Source organism: Mytilus californianus, unplaced genomic scaffold, assembly GCF_021869535.1.
Source record: "Mytilus californianus isolate M0D057914Y unplaced genomic scaffold, xbMytCali1.0.p SCAF_5, whole genome shotgun sequence".
In the NCBI taxonomy this organism is placed as follows: Eukaryota; Metazoa; Mollusca; class Bivalvia; order Mytilida; family Mytilidae; genus Mytilus; species Mytilus californianus.
In genome coordinates this window covers 38534011-38557732 of record NW_026262701.1, presented here as the reverse complement: position 1 = coordinate 38557732, position 23722 = coordinate 38534011, and the positions used below count along the sequence as shown (strand labels likewise).

At 31.4% G+C, this 23722-nt stretch overlaps 2 protein-coding genes across 2 annotated transcripts; both read right to left on the bottom strand.

The window, feature by feature from the left end:
• Positions 1-737: 737 nt before the first annotated feature.
• LOC127701891 (bifunctional polynucleotide phosphatase/kinase-like) lies at positions 738-2798 on the bottom strand. The gene has a single exon (XM_052205866.1). It carries the CDS (start codon positions 2796-2798, stop codon positions 936-938), a length of 1863 nt encoding a protein of 620 aa, XP_052061826.1. The 3' UTR covers positions 738-935.
• A 59-nt stretch (positions 2799-2857) lies between these two features.
• LOC127701906 (triple QxxK/R motif-containing protein-like) lies at positions 2858-23682 on the bottom strand. Its single transcript, XM_052205886.1, has 4 exons — positions 23576-23682; positions 19720-19812; positions 16749-16834; positions 2858-2999 (listed from the first exon to the last, which is right to left on the bottom strand). The coding sequence occupies exons 2-4, from the start codon at positions 19781-19783 to the stop codon at positions 2907-2909; spliced, it is 243 nt and encodes an 80-aa protein (XP_052061846.1). The 5' UTR covers positions 19784-19812; positions 23576-23682; the 3' UTR covers positions 2858-2906.
• Between the last annotated feature and the right edge of the window lie 40 nt (positions 23683-23722).

Below are 23722 nucleotides of genomic sequence, written 5' to 3'. Positions count from 1 at the left end.
TTAAAAAAAGACGTGTATACGCGATACCAATATTATAACCGATTATTTAAATACGTATAGAATCATTCTGTCAACGCTGTGTTTACTGGGACAATTTTAAACTTGATATTTGATTCATAATTATTAGAACATTACAATATAAAAAAAGAACATGTGGCATGATTGCCAATAAGACAACTCTCCACAAAAGTCCAAATGACACAGAAATTAACGCTTGAGCATTTGCAATAATTAGGAAAATGGGTTATACACACTCACGATTTTGTTACGACACTGTACGGTATAATAGCGTTATAGAGTAGAAATTGTGATGACGTTACAGTAGACATCAATAACGTCGCCGATTGTTTTTATTCTTTCCGCTAGAAATCAAACTTCCACAGGATATAGCTTGAAAACTAGCACGGTTGCTAAGGACTTTCTTTGCACCAATGGGTTCGTCGTTCATTTTTGAATCGCATATCGATTTTTAAAAAAATTCTGTGGAGCAACGAATTAGAAAATCTTGATAAAGTAAAAATATCTGCCGATTTTTATGATTTTCCCTATATATCCTTTGTATTTTTGGCTTATCATGCTGTTAATTTCAACAGCTTGTATCTGAAAAACGAATACGGTTACCCCCTTTTTTTATTTTATTGTGTGATGTATTTTTACAAGCAGAATCCACATGTAAAATTTAAAAAAATTCTGTGGAGTAGTTAATTACGTACACTTCGCCTTAACAGAAGCATTCTTTGAAGGCTTAAACTGCAAAATTTCATTTGCATCATTTTTCTTTATAAATTTTAATTTTTAACAAATAGATGTAGATTTGTGACTTCAAAAAAAACAGATGACCAATTTACTAGATTTAAAAATTAAACACTCATACAATGATATGAACATTCTTTGATCAGACATTGTCAGAAAGTAAAATTCTTCACATCACTAATTCACTTTTCAAGAAGGAATTGTTTATATAATAATTCCTGTTTTTTGTTATCAAACTTTGGAACAAAGTTAATCTTAATGATTTCTGTAAAGCCTTCTTTCATGTTTGGTTCTTTGAACTTTGACTTGAATCCATTCATAATCATTACATTGATAGGTTTGTGCGTTTTATCTGTCAGCTCACGGAACCTTTCATTGTGCATTGCCTGTTGCTGTGTAGCTTTAAAAACAAAACATCTACAAGGAACTCCAGCTTTTTTGGCAACTTCTATATACCTTGCCCTTGATTCTTGATCAGGATTGGTGTTATCCACCATTACACTCTTTCCTTCCTTCAGAGACTTTGTTGTTAGAGAAACACATTTCTGCCATGTGCCGAGCGTATCTCGATTGACATGAACATATCCTTTTGGTTCTAGGTACTTTTTACCAAAGAAAGATTTACCAGATCCTGGATAGCCAGCAAATAAAACAACTTCTGGTTCATCTGATACAATCTTAGCATCTGGAGGATCACATAATGGATCAGTAGATTTCAACTTTCTGGGATCATATTCTGGTAGATTATATGGTGCAGGCTTCTGATTAAGGAAAAACTCTTCTGGTGTGTAAAACTTGATTCCAATATTCAAAGCAAACAATCGATCACTACAAGAGAAATCTTTCTTCCTCTTTGGTTGCCATTTTTCTGGTCTTCCAGCACCATCTCCCACATAAAAACTAGATTCTTTATCAACCAGTATTTTATCATTTCCCTTCTCTTGTAGATAGTAAAACATTCCCTGAGCAGGTTTCCTGTACATGCCACCATCAGTGGCAATCAGAATCTGAACTGGTACTCCAAGTTTATCAACCAATCTTGTAAATTTTGTCTTTAAATCTTCCAACTTTACTTTTCCTCGTGCTACACCAAGCTGGTTAGTGAAGAATACAATTTTATAACCATCGGATTGTAACTCTTTCAGTTTCTTGGGAATTTCTGGGTAATGAATTCTCCAATCACCAGGATGCTTTGGAAATACATTACCTGACTGTGTTACTATCAAAGTACCATCAATGTCAAATCCTGCTATCTTTGACCTTGAACAAACGCCTTTTCTTGTATGAATGACTAACTTATCATATTGATCCCATTTACTCTCAGAAGCAGCTTCACCTTCCTTTTTTGCACTAAATTTGAAATCTGTTGTATTTTCTTTTGGCTTTTCTTTTTGTACTCTTTCGGTATTAACTTCCTTAGCAGCATCTTTCATCTTTTCATTTTTTAATTTTTTCAGATGATTTAACTTTTCCTCAACATCTTTAATATGTTCTTCTTCAGAATTACTTTCTTTCTTTTCTACTTTTTGTCGCTTTGATGGTGGTGAAATTAACTTTTCTTCCTGGTCAGCTGGCCTTTTCTTATCAGTTTTTGATGAACTCATTTCCTCATTCTTGTTGTTTTTAAGTGATGCTTTCTTCTTTATGTCAACCTTCTGTGGATACAATCCAGTTAGAACATATAGAGTGGATGTTAACTGTAGTCTAACCTCTCTATCTTTCTCCAATTCAATACCATCAATTGACGAGGAATTACTTCCCAACTGTTTCACAGTTATATCTTCTGTTTTCCAGTTGGCAGTGATTTCTAACTGGTGTCGTGAACATGACAGATCAATAATTCTGGTTTCTTTACTTCTACCAATCACTACTGGTTCCCCATCAGGAAGTTGAATTGGATCGTGAGTATTATTGGGACAAATCAAATTACACAAGATAAACATTTTACGCACGTTTTGGAGAGGTTTTAACGATATTCTGTCTACAAAATGTTGAGTGCTCTGTTTAAACAGGAAACAATTATTCCTAAACAGTCTTATAATCATCTATTCAATCATTAGATTGACTAATCAAGTTCTATTTCAATTAAATCACATAATGAAAAGAGCACAGTAATTTAAATGACAATGTTATGATGCAACTGGATGACTGGTTTACTTCACATCTTTACCAGACAGCTGCCAGAAAAGAAATGCATAAACTGCTACCATCACTGCTAGAAATGCAATAAGTACTAGTATAATCTCCTGCAAAATATAAATAACACTGTGATTAAAAAGGTATTTTACTTACATAAACTAAGTCATACAATGCATAAAAGCTTATATAAGAGGCAATAAAGTGCCTTTATCACTCTTCTTGCTAAGGAATATCCCTGGATAAACATATCTTGGAAAAAACATTCTACCCATAGTCTCTATGAAACAATGTTTTTATGTAAGTGCATCCTACATATTTATATCTAGATTTTGGTATTTCTACAACTTTTATAGAACATGTTCTTCTTTTTGTATGTCCCGATCAGCTCTTCATTTACTTTTGGGAACCTTGTAGTTTTCATGCGACACATGTCCCTAACAGGAATTTTAAGTTGTAATCAGTTTTCAGTTGGGTTTAGTTCAGGCTTGGGTTAGGTTATGGTTTGTTTTATTTTAGGGTAAGGATTAAGTGTTTGACTAGTTTCAGGGATTAGGTATGAGTAAGATTTAGTTTTAGGGTTGAGTAAAGCCAAGAACTTTATTGTAGCATTGTTGTAAAACCCAATATGGATCAGGTCTGGAAAAAAATGGTAAATACATGCAGTTGCCATTTTTAAAAGGGCAATAACTCATTTAAGGAGTTGACTGAAGACTTTGGTCATGTTCACTCATTTGTAGATCTAGATCAGTTTTACTCTTTAAACTTTCTCTCTATCTATATTAGTTTTCAAGATAATCTCTCTATCATATGCATGTCTATCTTTCAAAAGATGCAAAAAGTTGTTAATTAGGTTTAGATATTAGCAATTATTTGCACTTTACCTCTGTATTCTAACTTCAGCATCAATGTCATGCTGGTTGGTAGGCAGAATCACTGGACACATTTTTTACTACACATCCCTAGGATGATTGTGGGCAAGTTTCATTAGTTTGGTTCCAACCAGCTTAGTTGTTGCAGAGAAAAGATTTAAGGACAGTCAGGGACATTACTAATACAAGTTATTTTTTTTCAATTAAAACGAAATTTTATTCAATAGAGATATTTTGAATTTCAATAGAATCATGGACTACATGAAGCTTTTATGAATTTTTTCGTTATTTTATAATTGAAAATTATGAATTAATAATTAATTGAAATGGATAACAGGTTACTTTCAGAAATATTGACAAAAATATTACTTCTTTTGGTAAACTATTCTAAACATTTTAAATGTTGAAATATTTAATCACTACAATTATATACAGTTGAACCTCGTTGTTTGTCAAACTCAGTTGGGTTGAAACTCGGATGAGTTGAAGTAATTGCTCGGTCCCTGCAAAATTCCCGTTAAATCAATGCATTTTAACCAACGGATGAGTCAAACTTGGATGATTTGAACTCTCGGATAAGTCAAATTAATTTTATAGTCCCTTCGATGGAGAATTTATGTAAATTGCCCCCGATGTCTCGAAGTTTGAAAGTAAGAAATTTCGAAAAATGCAGGCTTAAAGATAAAAATTCAAACCAGATGTTTTACCTAATCATTTTCATAACTGATTAAAGCTGTATTATAAACAAACTTCTTTGTATAATAGTTAAAATGACATGTTTATGGTGACCGGAAATTAACATCTTTGTTGATCGTCCAAGTGGAACTTTAGTGCAATGAACATATTTCACCTGATATAAAAAGAAAACGAATTCAAATGACCAAAGTCCAGATGAAATGAATAGTTTGAATTAAAATTCAATATATATAGTTACAATGATATAATTACATTACATGTATGGTTCATTATAATAAGTTATTTTGATTGGCTAACCATGCCAACAGCAATGTCACGTCATTCTGAAATTAACCTTCATTTCAAAATGAAATGTAACATTCATGATAACACGAGCCAGGGATGGGCACGATTACTGATAAATGTAATCGATTAATAATCGATTACTTGGGGAATTTTTGTGTATTCGATTAATAATTGATTACTCTGATTTTTGTATGTAATCAATTGCAATCGATTACATAATCAAAAGTAATTACATTACTTTTCGATTACTGTCAATTACATGCTACAAAATTACAAAAGAATAATAAAGAAAGTTAAACACAAATATGTTGTTCAACGTATGTATAGGGGAAATTTTGAACTTTATAAAAACAGCATTTAAAGCATTGTTTTCAAATTTTAAGTTGACAGTTGTTTTCTAGATGGAAGCTCTTACTGAGGATCCGAAATATTCAAAAACTCTTGAAATTTTGGTTTTCAACAGGAGTGAGTGGTGATAAAGTTCTTGCAATGACATCACATGGATTCAGTCACTTCTTTATATTTTAGGTTATTTTCTCCATATTTTGCAATTTTTTACTGTCATACTGACTTAAGTTAGGTATTTTGTATTTACTCATTTTTAACTATATTTGAATATAGCTCATTACAATGTTGGAAGTTTCCTCTGAAAAAATATAAAAAAAGTAGAATAATTAACTAGTTCAGCTTATTTCAAAGATGTAAATTTATAATTAATACATGCATGCATTAATCCTGTTGTTTGGATAACCTCCCTAATTACAGGTTATAAAACTGCCAATGGAGAACATTTTATAACCTGGGGCAATATAATGTAAATCTGTTCTTAATAAGACATAATTGAAATCAAAACAAAGTTGGCATCTCATTGATTAGAAGTCCTTGATCATCTGATTAGTAAAGACAAGAAGTTTGTTGAGAATTTTTTATGCTCTATTCAAAATTATAAACAATATGTATTTTTAGTGTCAAAATGGGATACATGTATCTATTTCTGAACAAGAATTTCAATGCATAGCCATTGGTACATTGTCAAAAGGATTTTGTATACTTTCTAATTTTTTATATCATAATATTATGACGAATCAACTGTTTATCTATTCTAGCTAAAATTCCAACTCTTATTGATAATTACGCTTTAATGTCAATGTAGTACAGAACTTAACATAAGACTCATTTATTATTTTAATCTATTTTCTTTTTTCAAAATAAAAGGTCTTTAAATTATTGAAAAGCATTAAAGACAGTAAAGTCAATTGTTTCAAAAGCTGGATATACAGTAAAATTTGGTGGGAGATCTGGTTGATCATAATCCAGCTTGAGACAATAGATACAAAAAAGGCATTTGATAGACTCTGAAGTCTTATTAATACATTCTATTTTATATGTACTATAAAGTGAATTCATACATATTTTCATTTGAAATAGGTTATATTTCATCAAACTATTTTACTAAAGTAATCGAAATGTAATCGAAAAGTAATCGATGATTACATCATTATTTTTGCTGTAATCGATTAAATTACGATTACATGTAATCGAAAATGTCTTCGATTACAGATTACTGTCGATTACTGGAAAAAATGTAATCAATTACAATCGATTACGATTACAGATTACGATTACCCCATCCCTGACACGAGCTTACACAATCAAGTGCACAGGTTAAAAAAGAAAAAGAGAAATCGTGTTTTCATGATCCTAGCAAAAAAATGTAATTATAAGCATTGAATGCTTCTTTTAGTAACTTTATAGGGTTGTAAAAGCGTTGACCGTGCGCACATTTTTATTTTAGAAGAAAAATAACATACAAAATGTACTTCGGTCAATGCTTTTACACCCCAATAAATTTACGAAAAGAAGCATAAAATTCTTAAAGGATTAAGACATTGACAATTATGAAAAATTTACAATAATTGAATGTAAAGCAGACGACCTTCATCATGCACATCAGTGATCTCTCAGGACTTGTTTAACATAATTTATAGTGACTGACCTTGTAAATATTGGTGTATTGATTTTATTTGTGACTGTTATGAATCTGTTCTGGTGCATGTTGTGTGTTTAATTACTATGATGGACCAAAAAATATATAGATTGAATACACAATCATAAATTGCCATATAAAAAAAGCTCAATGTTCAAAATATTTAATTTACACAAATATCATACCGTATTTCATGCATTCCAAATTTATTAAGACACACTCAACCTCAGATGAGTCGAATACTTTCCTCCGGTCACTTCTACTCCAGACTTAATGATGTTAGACAGTATGTGAAACACATACAATTGCTTTAGATTACAGATTATAAATAATTTCAACACTCAATAAAATCAAATTTCATCTATTTGTATCTGTCAACCATCAAGATTTCTACAGGAAAATGATATTTTAATAGTCCCAAAATACCAATCTTTGAATCAAGAAGCATCAATATTAAATCTAAGTGTGTCTGGGAGGCAAAAAGTGTTTCAGGAGGACAAGCTACACTTCATGGGGAAAAATAACCAGATGTCTGAGATACTTTCCAGTCAGAGCTCTGACATAAACAAGTCAGAATAAAATGACTTCCATAGGTCAGATATAATTTGATGTAAGTGTTGTCTCCCTTCTTGCACTCAACAGAATATGACTTGTACAGGTCAGTTTATGTCAGACTTTAATTTATCATAAAATGACTTCCACAGGTCAGCTTTTGCACAAAATATTGTGACTTAATATCTTCATATTCTAATAAGATTTATGCCCCTTTTTAATGCATTTTGACTTCGAGAGGTCAATTTTGTTCTGATTTGAAGCAGTCATTTCTACCACTTTGTTATCAATCTCCATAAAAATATGGTGATTACTAGTTTCGAATTAAAGAGTTTTAAAAAGTGGGGCTCATCTGACATCATACCTTCTCCTTTCCAGAATCTAAACATAATATATTTATCTCATCACTTTCAATTATTTCAAAATACAAAGAAAAACCAGGTGAGAAAAAATGGATCATACAATTTTCTGAATATCAAAAGATTTACAAAATACAATATTGGATACATTTACTAGTACCATGACAATACTTCAAATCTTTCAAGGAAAAACAAGACACTTATTCATGATAAGACTATGTTAATAAAAGATATATTCTCATCCACTTTAAGCTAAATGTATTAAGTTTAGTATGGCGTTCATTATCACTGAACTAGTATATATATTTGTTTAGGGGCCAGCTGAAGGACGCCTCCGGTTGCGGGAATTTCTCGCTGCATTGAAGACCTGTTGGTGACCTTCTGCTGTTGTCTGTTCTATGGTCGGGTTGTTGTCTCTTTGACACATTCCCCATTTCCATTCTCAATTTTAAGAGCAAAACATTTATTATTTTAATATTTCATTGAGGTAAATACTGTTGTGCAAACTGACTCAAACAAGTCACATTATGTTCTGACTTACTAAACGTATTACAACTTTTAAGTCTAGTATTGTCATATTGATTAAAAAATGTATAGGTAAGCCAGATAAAAGACTGAGGAAATTAGGTCCCCATAAGTCACAATAATGAGGACTATAAAAAAGTTTATTTGGTATATTCAATATTAAATGAATTTTGTTTTAAACAGGTCAAATCATGTTCTGACTTAAAAGAGTCAGTCCAAAACTAAAATAAATTTATTGAAATATTTAAGCCGGGCATTGCCATATGATATTAAATGAATGTATGGGAACGTCAGATAAAAGACACAGGAAATATATGTTAAGATCCCCTAAAATAAATAACCATTTGACTTAAATGTTTCTAAAAATTTATCAAATAATAAACTCGAAAATGGCAGATTCAGAAGCAGTCTGAAAGCAAGGACTTTCTTGGATTAAAGGAAGTACACCTAGCTTTAATGGAAATTTTGTTCTGTAAACTGACTTTAACAGGTCAAATCATGTTCTGACCTCAAAGAGTCAGTCAAAACTAAACTTATTACAACTTTTAAGTCTAGTATTGTCATATTGATTTAAAAAGGTATGGGAGAGCCAGATAAAAAACAGAGGAAATAAGGTCCCCTAAAGTCACAATAATGAGGATTATATAAAAAAGTTTATTTGGTATATTCAATATTTAAATGTATTTTGTTTTAAACAGGTCAAATTATGTTCTGACTTCAAAGAGTCAGTCAAAAACTATACTTTAACTAATTATTGCAACTTCTAAGTCTGGCATTGTCATATGCATTTAAGAATGTATGGGAAAAACAGATGAAAGACACCCAATAATAAAGTCACAATAATGAGGACTATAAAAAAAGTTTGTTTGGTATATGTAATATTCAAATGTATTTTGTTTACAAGTTTCTTCAAATTATCTTAAAATTTTATTCTATTTCTGTATTTTCATGACTTTTTCTTTTCTGTTAAGTTAACACATGGAACTTTTGGTTGTAAAAAATATTATTTTAAAGACCATTTGACTGAATTGTTTCTAAAAAAAACTTATCAATTAACATGATTAGTTAACTCAACAGTAGCAGATTAAGATAAAGGGAAAAAAAGGGGGGGGGGGGGGGGGTTTAGAGGAAGAAGACCTAGTTTTGATTGGAAATTTTGTTCTGTAAACTGACTTTAACAGGTCAAATCATTTTCTGACTTCAAAGAGTCAAACAAAACTAAACTTATTTCAACTTTTAAGTCTAGGATTTTAATATTGATTTTGAAATGTATGGGAAAGCCAGATAAAAGCCAGATGAAATAAGGTCCCTTTACGTCACAATAATGAGGACTATAAAAAAGTTTATTTGGTATATTCAATATTAAATGTATTTTGTTTTAAACAGGTCAAATCATGTTCTGACTTAAAACAGTCAGTCCAAAACTAAGTTTATTGAAATTTTAAAGTTGGACACTTCCATATGATATTAATGAATGTATGAGGACGTCAGATAAAAGACATAGGAAATATATGTAAGATCCCCTAAAATAAATAACCAATTTGACTTAACTGTTTCTAAAAATTTATCAAATAATAAACTCAAAAATGGCAGATTCAAAAGCAGGGCTTAAAGGAAGTACACCTAGCTTTAATTGGAAATTTTGTTCTGCAAACTGACTTGAACAGGTCAAATTATGTTCTGACAAATTGACTTAAACAGGTCAAATCATGTTCTGACTTTAAAAAATCAGTCAAAAACTAAATTTATTGAAATTTTTAAGTCAGGCATTGCCATTTGATATTAATGATAATGTATGGAAACATCAATTAATAAACTCAACAGTGGCAGATTCAGAAGGGAGCTAAGTGGAAGAACACATAGCTTTGATTTGAAATTTTGTGCTGCAAATTGACTCAAACAGATGATATTAATGATATGTATGGAAAAGTCAGATAAAATACACACGAAATACATGCAAGATCCTCTAAGATAAATAACCATTTGACTTAATTGTTTCTTAAAACTTATCAATTAATAAACTCAACAGTGGCAGATTTAGAAGGGGACTAAGAGGAAGAACACATAGCTTTGATTGGAAATTGTGTTCTGTAAACTGACTCAAGCAGGTCAAATCATGTTCTGACTTATAAGAGTCTGTCAAACACTAAATGGATTGCAACTGTAACAGTCGGTCATTGTCATGATTGTGATGTGATTGTTAGAATGTATATGGATACAAGTAGGAAAAAATATCACAAATATTAAGTCACAATTTTTAGAACTATATAAAAGTTTATTTGGTATATATTTGATATCTTAATATTTCTTTGAGGTAAATCCTGTTGTGCAAACTGACTTGAACAAGTCACATTATGTTCTGACTTCAAAGAGTCAGTCAAAAACTATACTTTTACTAATTATTGCAACTTTTAAGTCTGGAATTGTCATATGCATTTAAGAATGTATGGGAAAATCAGATAAAAGACACCCAATAATAAAGTCAAAATAATGAGGACTATAAAAAAGTTTATTTGGTATATTTAATATTCAAATGTATTTTGTTTACAAATTTCATCAAATTATCTTAACATTTTATTCTATTTCTGCATTTTCATGACTTTTTTTTCTGTTAAGTTAACATATGGAACTTTTGGTTATAAAAAATATTATTTTAAAAACCATTTGACTGAATTGTTTCTAAACAAACTTATCAAATAATTAACTCAACAGTGGCAGATTCAGATTAGGGGGGGGGGGGGGGCTTAGAGTAAAAGACCAGTTTTGAAATTTTGTTCTGTAAACTGACATTAACAGGTCAAAGCATGTTCTGACTTCAAAGAGTCAAACAAAACTTAACTTATTACAACTTTTAAGTCTAGTATTGTCATATTGATTATTACAACTTTTAAGTATAGTATTGTCATATTGATTTAAAAATATATAGGTGAGCCAGATAAAAGACAGAGGAAATAAGGTCCCCATAAGTCACAATAATGAGGACTATAAAAAAGTTTATTTGGTATATTCAATATTAAATGTATTTTGTTTTAAACAGGTCAAATCATGTTCTGACTTAAAAGAGTCAGTCCAAAACTAAAATAAGTTTATTGAAATATATAAGCTGGGCATTGCCATATGTTATTTAATGAATGTATGGGAACGTCAGATAAAAGACACAGGAAATATATGTAAGATCCCCTAAAATAAATAACCATTTGACTTAATTGTTTCTAAAAACTTATCAAATAATAAACTCGAAAATGGCAGATTCAGAAGCAGGGCTTAAAGGAAGTACACCTAGCTTTGATTGGAAATTTTGTTCTGTAAACTGACTTTAACAGGTCAAATCATGTTCTGACTTCAAAGAGTCAAACAAAACTAAACTTATTACAACTTTTAAGTATAGTATTGTCATATTGATTTAAAAATGTATGGGTGAGCCAGATAAAAGACAGAGAGAATAAAGTCCCCATAAGTCACAATAATGAGGACTATAAAAAAGTTTATTTGGTATATTCAATATTAAATGTATTTTGTTTTAAACAGGTCAAATCATGTTCTGACTTAAAAGAGTCAGTCCAAAACTAAAATAAATTTATTGAAATATTTAAGCCGGGCATTGCATGGCTTAAAGGAAGTACACCTAGCTTTGATTGGAAATTTTGTTCTGCAAATTGACTTAAACAGGTCAAGTCATGTTCTGACTTTAAAAAATCAGTCAAAAACTAAATTTATTGAAATTATTAAGTCAGGCATTGCCATTTGATATTAATTATAATGTATGGAAAAATCAATTAATAAACTCATCAGTGGCAGATTCAGAAGGGGGCTAAGAGGAAGAACACATAGCTTTGATTGGAAATTTTGTTCTGCAAATTGACTCAAACAGGTCCAATCATGTTCTGACTTAAAAGAGTCCGTCAAAAACTAAATGGATATGCATAAAATCTGGTTCATAATTTTTGAAAAGATGGAGAGATTAATGAGTCTATATTTTGTTATTCCGACTCACAAATGTCACTATGTGACAAATTACAGGAATTTTTCTCTCCTTTTGACTGATTCCTATATGTTGTATGGGTGCCATAACTATCACTACAACATGTACAAAGTCAGCACATTCTAAGGGACGCCATCAAAAGACCAATGTAGGATAAAAAAACTTAAATCAAATAGTTTGGGGGTGAGGGTGGGGTGAAAGTTGCTGCAAGTTTTGTTTATCCAAAATCGATTTTACATAAATCCATATTGGTCAATCAATCTTTCCCAAATTAAGTTAAAGGGGGGGGGGGGGGGGGGGGGGGGTCAGTGAAAAAACTATGTGATGTGAATTAAGTTTTTTATCCTACATTGAACTTTTGATGTCGTCCCTAATGACTTGACCTATTACAGTATTTCTGTCTGAATTTTGTATGAATATTCTGTATTTACTAATTTAACTACATGTATGTGATTGCAAGTGTATTAATTAGCTTTGTTTATTACTTATATTAAACTAAACCTCTATTAATCAATTATCTTTACTCTGGTTATTGATTATATAAGAAAAACTCTGCCTATTACTATATGACTGTAATCTAAACTCTGATTGTTAACATCCTGGATTGCATATCTGCATGACCATTAAACTCATGGTATGCCCATTTTATTTGAGGATATAAAAGTATTGTTTTTTCAATATAACATTTTCAGACACATTGAATCTGTGAAGACAACTTTCAATTCGACTTTAGAAATTAAAGAGTTTGTAAGCAAAATGTTGGGGAAATTTAATTATAATTAAGAATGTTTAAAATTAGTTAAGAAAAAAGCCGACATTATTAATGTTAAAAAAATTTTGAGGAGAAAAAACATACAAATTCAGACCAAATATGGTGACTTTGTTGTCCTTCAAGAAGCCGTACATATAATCCATAATATTTTCACTGTTTTTTAAATACATGTAAAAGTTGAAAGATAACTATCTATTGATTTTTTTTAAATAGCTTTTTTCACAACACTTATAACTTTGTAATTTATGTTCCATTGTACACTTGTTATTCTTAATATCTTTAAAAATTGTTGTTAGGGAACAAAATCTTGTCAGGGTTTCTTATGGTACTAGCATGACAAGTGCATTCATATTCTAAAATACTCTAAACATTAAAAAAAGTCAGTATTTTCAGATCATTCTGAGTCTTTCTGACCTTATTAAGTCAGAACATTCAGACTTTTATAAGTCAGAACATTCTGACTTCCAATGTTCTTCTCACTTCTGTAGAAACAAAGACTATCTATGTCTCAAATAAGAGGTAAATGCTTCATGTGGCTAAGCATCTGGGGTAAGAATTATAGATGTGTAATTTCAGAGGAAAACAAATATGCCAAAATTTTTATTTTTCTTTTATATAGATTAGACCGTTGGTTTTTCCGTTTGAATGGTTTTACACTAGTAATTTTTTGAGGCCTTTTATAGCTTGCTGTTCGGTGTGAGCCAATGCTCCGTGTTGAAGGCCGTACCTTGACCTATAATGGTTTACTTTTATAAATTGTAACTTGGATGGAGAGTTGTCTCATTGGCACTCATACCACATCTTCCTATATCCATGTAATTAATAAGATGTGATGCATGTGAGAGGAAAATAATACTGAATAGACAATTCTGTTTGCACAAACACTGATAAATATAATATGTAAATTAAGGTGGTCTCTCAGCAGATTAAAATAAACAAGAAATAATTGTAACAGGATGCTGTTACGAAGTCTCCAAAAAAAAAAGCTCCCATAATTCGTCATTCCCATGGTTGCCTGACATTGGGCAAGTTCCAGTACAAATTGGTTTTGTCTAGTAAAGTGTTATGCATAAGTGACGCCTAGGGTTTGACCCTGCATGTCATTCAAATCTTCTTGAAATGACGAACAGGAATATCATATGGTTTACCTTTAGCGGTGGTGATCCAGAACATTTCAAAAAGGGGGATGGGGATGACCCCAATGGACTTCCCCTATATTTCATTTGATTTGTTTTATTTTCCTGTGCAAGAATGTATAAGGTTTAGGGGTGGGGATCTCGACGGTTTACAAGTTTTCAAACATGAGGGGGTGGGGTGACCCTCAGGGACTTCACCTTTATTTCATTTGATTTGTCTTATTGACCCTTACAAGAATATATATGGTTAAGGGGTGGGGATCCCGACCGTTTACAAGTTTTCACACAGGAGGGGGTGGGGGTGACCCCAAGGGACTTCCCCTATATTTCATTTGATTTGTTTTATTGTCCTATTCAAGAAAATATATGGTTTAGGGGTGGGGATCTCGACCGTTTGCAAGTTTTCAAACAGGAGGGGTAGGGGTGACCCCCAGGGACCTCCCCAACATATCATTTGATTTGTTAAATTGTCCCATACAAGAATGTATATGGTTTAGGGGTGGGGATCTCTACCGTTTACAAAATATAAGAACATTTGCAAATGGCAGGGGGTGGGGGTAAACCTGGAGACTAGCCCGGTATATTTCATTCAAATCAATAGACGTATTTACACTTGTATGCAAATTTGTCCGCCATTACGTAAAATCACACAGGTTCCCGTAAACTTTGACATCATAATTCAAAACATTTGACGTCACAATTAAAAAGTGATTGTTGCCTGACGTCAAAAGGTGATTCGGAGTAGATCTAAGGTCATTCGGAGGCAAAATATAGCTAAATACCAAAAGTGTAAATACGTTTATTTGACATTATAAAGTTATAAAGAGGACTAGAGAAATCACAGGGATAGGGGTGATCCCTGGAGACTTGCCCTACATTTCATTTGATTTGTTTTATCATGTCCCATGATCATAAATGAAGACCACTTGTGTGCATCACTTATTGTTCTCAAGTTATAACTTTAAAAATAAAAAAAAAAACCCTTGGGTTCTTTAGTTAAACCCCTCCCTTCCTTTTTCTTTTATTAAAATTTTTCCCATTTTCGTTTCATTATCATCATATCAATATTCACAATGACCGTTTTTCTCATAGGGAGAAACGAATCAGAAAGGTTAAAAGAGGGTGGTAAAGGGGGGGTGCTTGCACGGAAAAAACGTGAAATAAGACATAATTTCACGTTGAACGTGAAATAATTTCTGTCATGAACGTTGCACGAAAAATAGACTGTTGTGAACCTTTTGTGATTTAGTCACTGTCTTCTTTTATATAAACTCTCTGTTTTACTTGTTATTCCCGATTTAGTATACACATTTATGATGTAAATGGTTTACGGCTTTTAAAAAAGTATTTCTTGACGATCCCTGCCAAGTATTTGAATTTTATTTGAAAAATACCGAGCACGCAAAATAAGCATTTGAAAATCACGATGCACGTAAAATTAAATAAGCAGAACACGTTGAACGAGGCACCTGTCTTGCACGACTGAACGTTAAATAAAAAAGTAAAAACACGTTGAACGTGGAATAAAAAACGGCGATCACGTTGCACGAAAATAACCCTTTACCACCCTCTTAAAAAATCAATTCGTGATTGAGTTTAAAAATAGAAAAATCACGTGACGATGTTCAGCTCGAAGCAATAATTTTACTTTTTAAATTGCACTGACTGGTTAATAATGTTAATATTGTTTAAGACAACACGAGTTATCTCCCGAAAATAACAATTCATTATCATAACAACATTTTCTGACCTGAACAAGTCAGAATTGTCAAACACCAGGTCATCTCAAAGACCACGCGTCCGTATTTACAGGTCGCGCGCCTTCATGAAACAGCAAAAAAATCACTTGCAAGGAACTTCTTAATAGGCAAAAAATATAAAAATGCCCATGAAAATACGGAGGTAATATGAATTACCTATCTAAAAATGCCCACAATGACCTAGATTTTCACTAAAAATCGTAAATAATCAATATAATATTCAATGATTTCTCGTTCGAGACACTTCCAAAACAACGACTCTCAAACACGTGATCTCTTGCAAAAAACCACGTGATCGTATGTGTCGTAGATCGGCGGCAAATTCAAAATAACTTCTGGTTTGACGGACTCGAGTGAAACTACGCAAAACAAAAAATTGACGCGTACAGGTCAGAATTTCAAAACACTTTCTGACTTGAAGAAGTCATTTTATTCTGACTTGTTTATGTCAGAGCTCTGACTGCTTTCAAAAGACTTTGTTTAAGATAGTGGAATTTACACCTAAGTATACAGGTATATGAAATTTACAAAAGTAACTTACATTTAAGTAATATCAAAAGAGCATTATTTTCAACATAAATTGCATAGGTAATGATGATAGTTACTTGTTTAAGTAATGCTGTGACCATGCTGTAGACTCAGGACAATTTATAGCTTGACATTTGGTATACATGGTATAGGAACTTGTCTATTATTGACATGATAAAAGACCATATACATGATATACATTGATATATACCTTGCCTATATATTTTTGTTCTAATTTTATTGGGTTTAAGGTTACTATCTCATTGATGTATACCTTGCATCTCTTCTTTAACATGTTTATGGGTTGAGCTCTCCTTGATGCATACCTCATATCTCTTGTTTCAGGGTTGCTGTCAGTGTCTCATTGATGTAAACCTCACATATCTTGTTTCATGATTAATTTACCTTTACACCAATGGCAGATTTCTTCTTTTCTGCTCTTTGTTTCTGACTCTTTATTTCTTTTTTACTTTTCTTATAATCTTGTTTTCCTGTAAATATAACTTCATTTTAACATGTTTAATCGACTAGATGAATTTTCCAGATATTGTTTTTGAGTATGTACCATATTTGAAAGTTCAATAACAAATTTAGAGAAGTGTCATGTGAGCTATTATTTAGCTAAGTCAACCATATTACACAGTTACATGTATAAACATAAAAAAAACATGCATACAGATACATACATGTAATAAGACAGAATGATCAAAATAAAGATTGAGATATATTAAATGTATACTTTTGAAAAACTACTGTAAAGTTTTTTTACGCTTGTTTTGTAATAAATTAAATTGATTTTTGTGGAAAGAATTATGCATTGATGCATGAAGAATTTCTCTGAAAATTCAAAAATAAGGAATGTTTGACTAAATAACATGTTCGCCAAAGAAAAAAAAAACAACACCTAAGGCTTCACTCCACTGGGGCAGATCCATAGGATGTTCTAGGAAGACCAGTTCTCAACTCTGCTTTCTGCCAAATTTTTTTTTACCTCACTTACTGCCTGGTCTCTAAGAATTGAACAATCAACATGTAAAATAACAATGAATTAGGGCATGTGAATGTAAATAAATTAGACTTTTAATTTTTGTAACATAATACATGTACATGAAGATGTGGTACGATTGCCAATGAGACAACTCTCAACAAGAGACCAAATGACACAGACATTAACAACTATATATAGGTCACCATAAGGCTTTCAACAATGAGTAAAACCCATACCACATAGTCCGCTATAAAACATGTACATACATGTAAAGTGCATAATGATGTACCGGTATAACAAATACAGCATACCTTTCTACAACAGAAGCACAGCCACCAATATTAAAGGGTAAGATAGCATGATTTCAATGTCATGTACATGATGAATGTCAAAAGATTTGATACCTTTTTGCTTTCTGCAATCAATGCAATACAGAAAGCATTTGTATAATTATTTTATCAGAGCACAGGTAATATCCATATTAACATAGGGTGAAGTAGTGTTTCTTATCTTCTTTTTTTTTCTGCTTCATTGAATATTTTTTATGTTTTCTATCAGTTAGGAATTACTGAAATAAGTGATTTTTAAATCACTCATTTAAGTAGCAAATTAAATTTTCTGTCAGTTTGTATTTTTACCAAAATTTTAAACATACAGGTTTAGATTATATCTTATGTTGAGTAATATTGAAAAAATAGACCTTTTGCTTCTTTTAAGTCATGTAAGTAGCAAGGTTTATGCCTTTGATGCAATCATTCATCTGTAAATTATAAATTTGTTGATAAAATGCTATAATGAAGGCTTTAAATATTAATCAGACAGTACTAAGACAGTTTTTTACTAACTTTCTTTACAGATTTTCCCAGCAGTGGGCAGGTGGGAGTACTTTTCCTGTAAAATTCCAGGTTTCAGCTTCCAGGTTTTGTGATAAAATTTTACTGCTTGCCACCAAAATTTAACTATTCAGGGGTGTTGAAAATAGTGGGGGGCAATTGATAAAATAAATCTAAAAGAAGTGACTTTTTTGGACAAAATTGACAGCAGTCATGGCAGTCAGTCAGGGGTACTACTTGTACAAGTAATCTTTATTTACTTGAAGAAGTAAATAAAATAAACTTATATAAGTTAATTATAATGTTTCAATAATCTCCCCTTAATTTTCTCAAAAATTTACTTGTATAAGTAAATTTTTTTTACAATCCCACAAAAATTCTCAAGTTTTGAGATGTAAAAACATGCCTTTAACAATTTTTCTCAGGTTAGCTCATAATTTTTTATTAGAGTTCAATGTTTCATCTCATTAATTCAACAAAGAAACTGATTGCCCAAAGATCTTAAGTATTTGCAAAAGGCCTTCAAAATTGCCCCTTGGGGGCTTGTAAATGAGCAGTGTTCTGAAGATAACAGACAAATGAGATTTTCATTGTCCATGAAATTACACTTAAATGATAAGTAAAGACATCTGCAAAGGACAGACAATCAAAAATTCTATGAGAGCAAAGAAGTCCTAAGAATTCAAGAAAAGAAGATAGGATGACTTTTTTACTTGTATAAGTAAAAAAGTCTGAATGTCTAAGGGACATAACTAAGCCCAATCTTTGTTTACCTATACAAGTAAATAAAATACACTTGTATAAGTATCCTACAAATTAACTTATATAAGTATATTAATATTTACTTCTTCAAGTAAATAAAAATTACGTGTACAAGTAGTACCCCTGACTGGCAGTATGATACTTAAACAAGTGATTTTCATGTCATTATCCCAAATTCAGTACAAGGTCATCACCTGACATGACCGGTCATCTAGTCAGTAATTTAAGGAATTCCCCTGACCATGATGACTGTCTATAGATACTTTTTGTTATTCCAATGATCAGGATAAGAAGATGTAGATTGATGAGCCCTTTAAAAACTGTTTCAACATATATATAGCCATGACAATTCCTTTAGAGCTTTTTCTCCCTTTTTTCTCGATCATTCAGCATTCCAGTAGAACATATGCAAAATGAACATTGAAGATGAAATTATATTTTCATAAAACATGCAACAATGTGCAAAATTCCCTAAATGACCAATCCTTTTTCTTACAATCAAAACTACTGGGTATAAAAAAAACTTCAAACTACTGGGTATAAAAAAACTTCAAACTACTGGGTATAAAAAAACTTCAACTATACATTTTACATTTTCTTTGGTACCAGCCTCCAACATGTCTTATACCAATGTCCTGACTTGCCATTTTTACAATTGTTTAATGTTTTGTGAAGAGATTAATATTATTGTATTGTTAGTCTCATTGACATAAAACCAAATGTGTCACATGTCTAATTTTGTTCAGAGATACAAAAATATTATGATCATGACAATAATGTTGTCATCATTTACCTATCTGTTTCCTATACTGGTCTACTGGACCTGCCCTTACGCCAGCTGCATCTTTCTTACCCATAATTCTCTACCACACCATCTTACCAGAATCTAAAATCGAGATAATCATCATGTCAGATCATGACAATATTAAACCTGAGTCGGATTGAAAAGGCCATTGCGATGATGTGTTGTACACCATACTTATTATTTCATCCTATGACCTTTGGACCCTGTCATAATTAAACTTTTGTTCTTGCAATTCAATGTTAACTATAGGATAAATGTGATGAACATGTGAAAAATAACTGTATCAGATTTAATTTACATTGTCACATTACAAGTCTAGTGAGTTGCCCTATCTCCTCAAATCAAATCAAATTTTCCACCTAGGCCAGTTGGTCATGATGTAGGCAGTATTATTCCACAATTCTTTATAATCAGCCAAGCTAATGGCCATGAATTGTTTATATTTTACATTAAAACCTTCATCATGTTCATTTGTATTCACTATATCAGTCTTCACACTGAACCACAGGCCCAGCAGCCCAGGTTTGTAAAACTGCTCTCGGGCCACAGCAAAAATCATATCTACAGGCCAACAGAAACTAACTAAAATTTTCCAAAAATTGAGCTCTGGGCCTGTAGATTTTAAAGTTCATCATGAAGACTGCTATATTGTTAAATTTGATAGGAAACATGCAAAAGTATAACACCACTGCTGTTTATACATACTGGTATATTTCTTTCTGCAGCAACATATACATGTATGCAAGATGTATGAGAAAATGCTATCTTCATAATAAATCATAATCGTCGAGGAAAATGTCCAACTCAATTATCTAGCATGTCAAGTCATAAGTACATGTATTTATCAACTGTAATTAACATATCTATAAGTTTGTTCAAATTCATATATTTTAAGAATGTAAATAGACAACATCCGTACATTGTAGGAAACTATAAAATTTATTTAAATGAGCTTTAGAAACAGAGAGAAAAGCAAAACTCAATGAGATTTTCTTCTGTTTCGTACAAATTTATACATTTTATATTTTCCTACAATCATGACAATGTACGAATATTGTTTTTATCCTACAATTTAACAATTTTGTCCTTAAAACATGTAAAAGTATAGATGTTTTTACTTCCGAACAGCTGAATTTTTTTTTTAATGAAATCAACATGTGTAAATGCAGACTGCATATGAGAACCCCAAATTGAACTGGGACCTAAACAGTAATTTGAATATATATAACCGGTTGCTCACTACAGAAGTGGGATACCAGGAGACTATAAACCTACACTATACATTTATCCCTTCACGTTATCTGTCAACCTGTATATGTATAGAAGAAATGTTGATTGCAGGATAAATTTTCATATAAAGTTACCATTTCCCTCCTAAAGTAGCAAACGATGAGTACAACAGGCTTTAGGAGCTTTCTGTAAAATTGGTTTAAAATGTTGCTATATGCGAATAAATTTCAGGAGTACCAACCTCAAAAAAAAATATTATTGCCTGTATACCTCTCTGGAAAACCCAATTATCTGTATATGTATGCAGCTAGATCAGAGAAGTTCAGGGAAAAATTTCCAATGGAATCGACTGATATGCAGTAAAGATTAACACTTTCCAAATTAAGTTACTAAGCAAATTCAAGCAGACCTTATCCGGATGTAAACATTGAAAGTGAATAGATCGAGAAGACCACAAATTCATGTACAGAAATAATCCAAATTGAGACAATCTTTTCTTAGAATTGTATAAGGCATGGTAAAAATATTTTAACAGATAACCTACTTTATAAAAATATTTATCTTTAATTTTTTAACCTGCACATACATGACATACATGACTTTTAAATTGTTATATTCACGAAAAAGACAATATTTCTATATGGAAAGTTCAAGTGACAAGAGCAGACTGGTGTACTCCAAAAGTTAAGATGTGAAAAAAGGTATTTTTGGGGAAATTGTAAAATGCTAAGTACTATGTGGAACACTCAGAATATTTTTGACCTTAACATACTGAAAGGTCTTAAAAGATTTTGTATGTTCATGATTTTTTCCAAATTTTTTTTTATCAAAATGCAGCAAAGATTTAAATTTTTTAAATTTCAGTTTCACAAGCTTCTAATGCAATTATCGCTGTAAATAATAAACATAAGACATTGTGTCTTTCCATGTACATGTATATTATTGTTTCTAATAACACAGTCAAACAAATAATTTCCTTAAAATGTACGATTATCATGATTATTGTTTAGAAATAACTTTTGATCAGTATCGTCACCGGCATTGTTTTACTGTTGATTTTCTCATAAGGCGAGTGAATTTTCTTTTGTTCTCGTTCATTGGTTTAGCCACTGTATACAAGTACGATAACTTAGTTAAATAATTTAGTACACATGTAAAAGAACTCTTCTATCTTTTTGGACAGTTAGTTTTTTCTTTGTCAAATAAATTAATGAGGAATAGAACATGCACATGATGCAGAAATTAAACAAAAATATTGAACATTTCATTTTGTTAGCTTGAAAGTTTGTTTAAAACTAGATGTCGGTACAACACAAATGCATTTTTCACAAAAACATTAAAAAATCAATATTATTCAGTTTACCATTAGTCATGCATGTTAGTTAGTAAACAAAATTAGTATACATGCAGTACAAGAAAGAAAACACATTCTCTTTGGCAGTGTTTCCAATGCAGAGTTAATCTTGAAATGGTGAGCTGGTGTCTCATTTATAAAACAAATGACCAGTGCTAATCTAGCATGTCTAGTTATTATTTATTAATAACTATTTAAAAATATTTAAAGTCAAATAGAATTTTTTAAATTAACAATACCTGAATACCATTTTGTGTTTACTTTTAATACTTAAAATTAATGGGCTTGAATTTTACATTGAGATATTTGCAGGTAATGATTAAGATCTTCCAAACAGTCATATTTACCCATAAAGCCCATTCTGCATAGTCAGCTATAAAAGGCCCCAAAATGACAAATGTAAAAACTATTCAAACGAGAAAACTAACGGCCTGATTTTATGTACAAAATAATGAACGAAAAACAAATATGATATACAGAAACAAACATCAACCACTGAATTACAGGCTCCTGATGGGACAGGCACGTAATGAATGTGGCGGGGTTAAACATGTTAGTGGGCGACCAACCCTCCCCCTAATAGTATACTTCATTTTAATATATATACAAATACTAATTCATGTAATTTGGGATTTGCTATATATGTGAACTAGAGAACATATATTCTATTACATATGGATGGTGGACCTTCCCATGGATAGAAACAAGTGCCTGTGATGTTCTACCTGCAACTCTTTGAAGGTGTGCATCTTTACATGATGAGACTAGTCAAATAATTATGACGTCTTGAAAGGCTATTTTATTTTTTGCTTTGACGCCATCGAAAATAAAATAGCCTTTCAAGACATCATAATTAGTTGGACTACTTTACATCCTATTAGGAACATATATATTGACATAGATATATAACTGTTCCAGATCCTATTTTTATATAAAACATGTGAAAAAAAGGACTTTGAAGCAGAAAGTAAGGGAGATGTGTCATGTGTGTCAGATCCTTGCAAGCAAAAAGGCAAGCATACAGGACCCTAAATTTTAATCTCATTGAATTTGCACTTAATTAACTCTGGTTAATACTGGTCCCTACCTGCAAAACTACCTGACTACATGTAAAATAAATATCAAAATTAAAAAATTGCGCCATTTTTTATTGAAAAAGTGTACTTTGTTAAATTTGGTTGGTTCCCTTAATTTGTGTTTTCTTTCTTGAATATAGCATGCAAATACACGTGGGCACAAGATCTATATACTAATATATACTTTAAAAACTTCAGCTTCACATGGTCCACATCATCAAATAGAGTTATCTCCACTTAAACCCCGACTGGTCCATTTGATATTGATATCCTATATTTTTTATCATTTTGTGGATCAATTCAATGGAATTTTTTTTTAAATTTGTTTGAA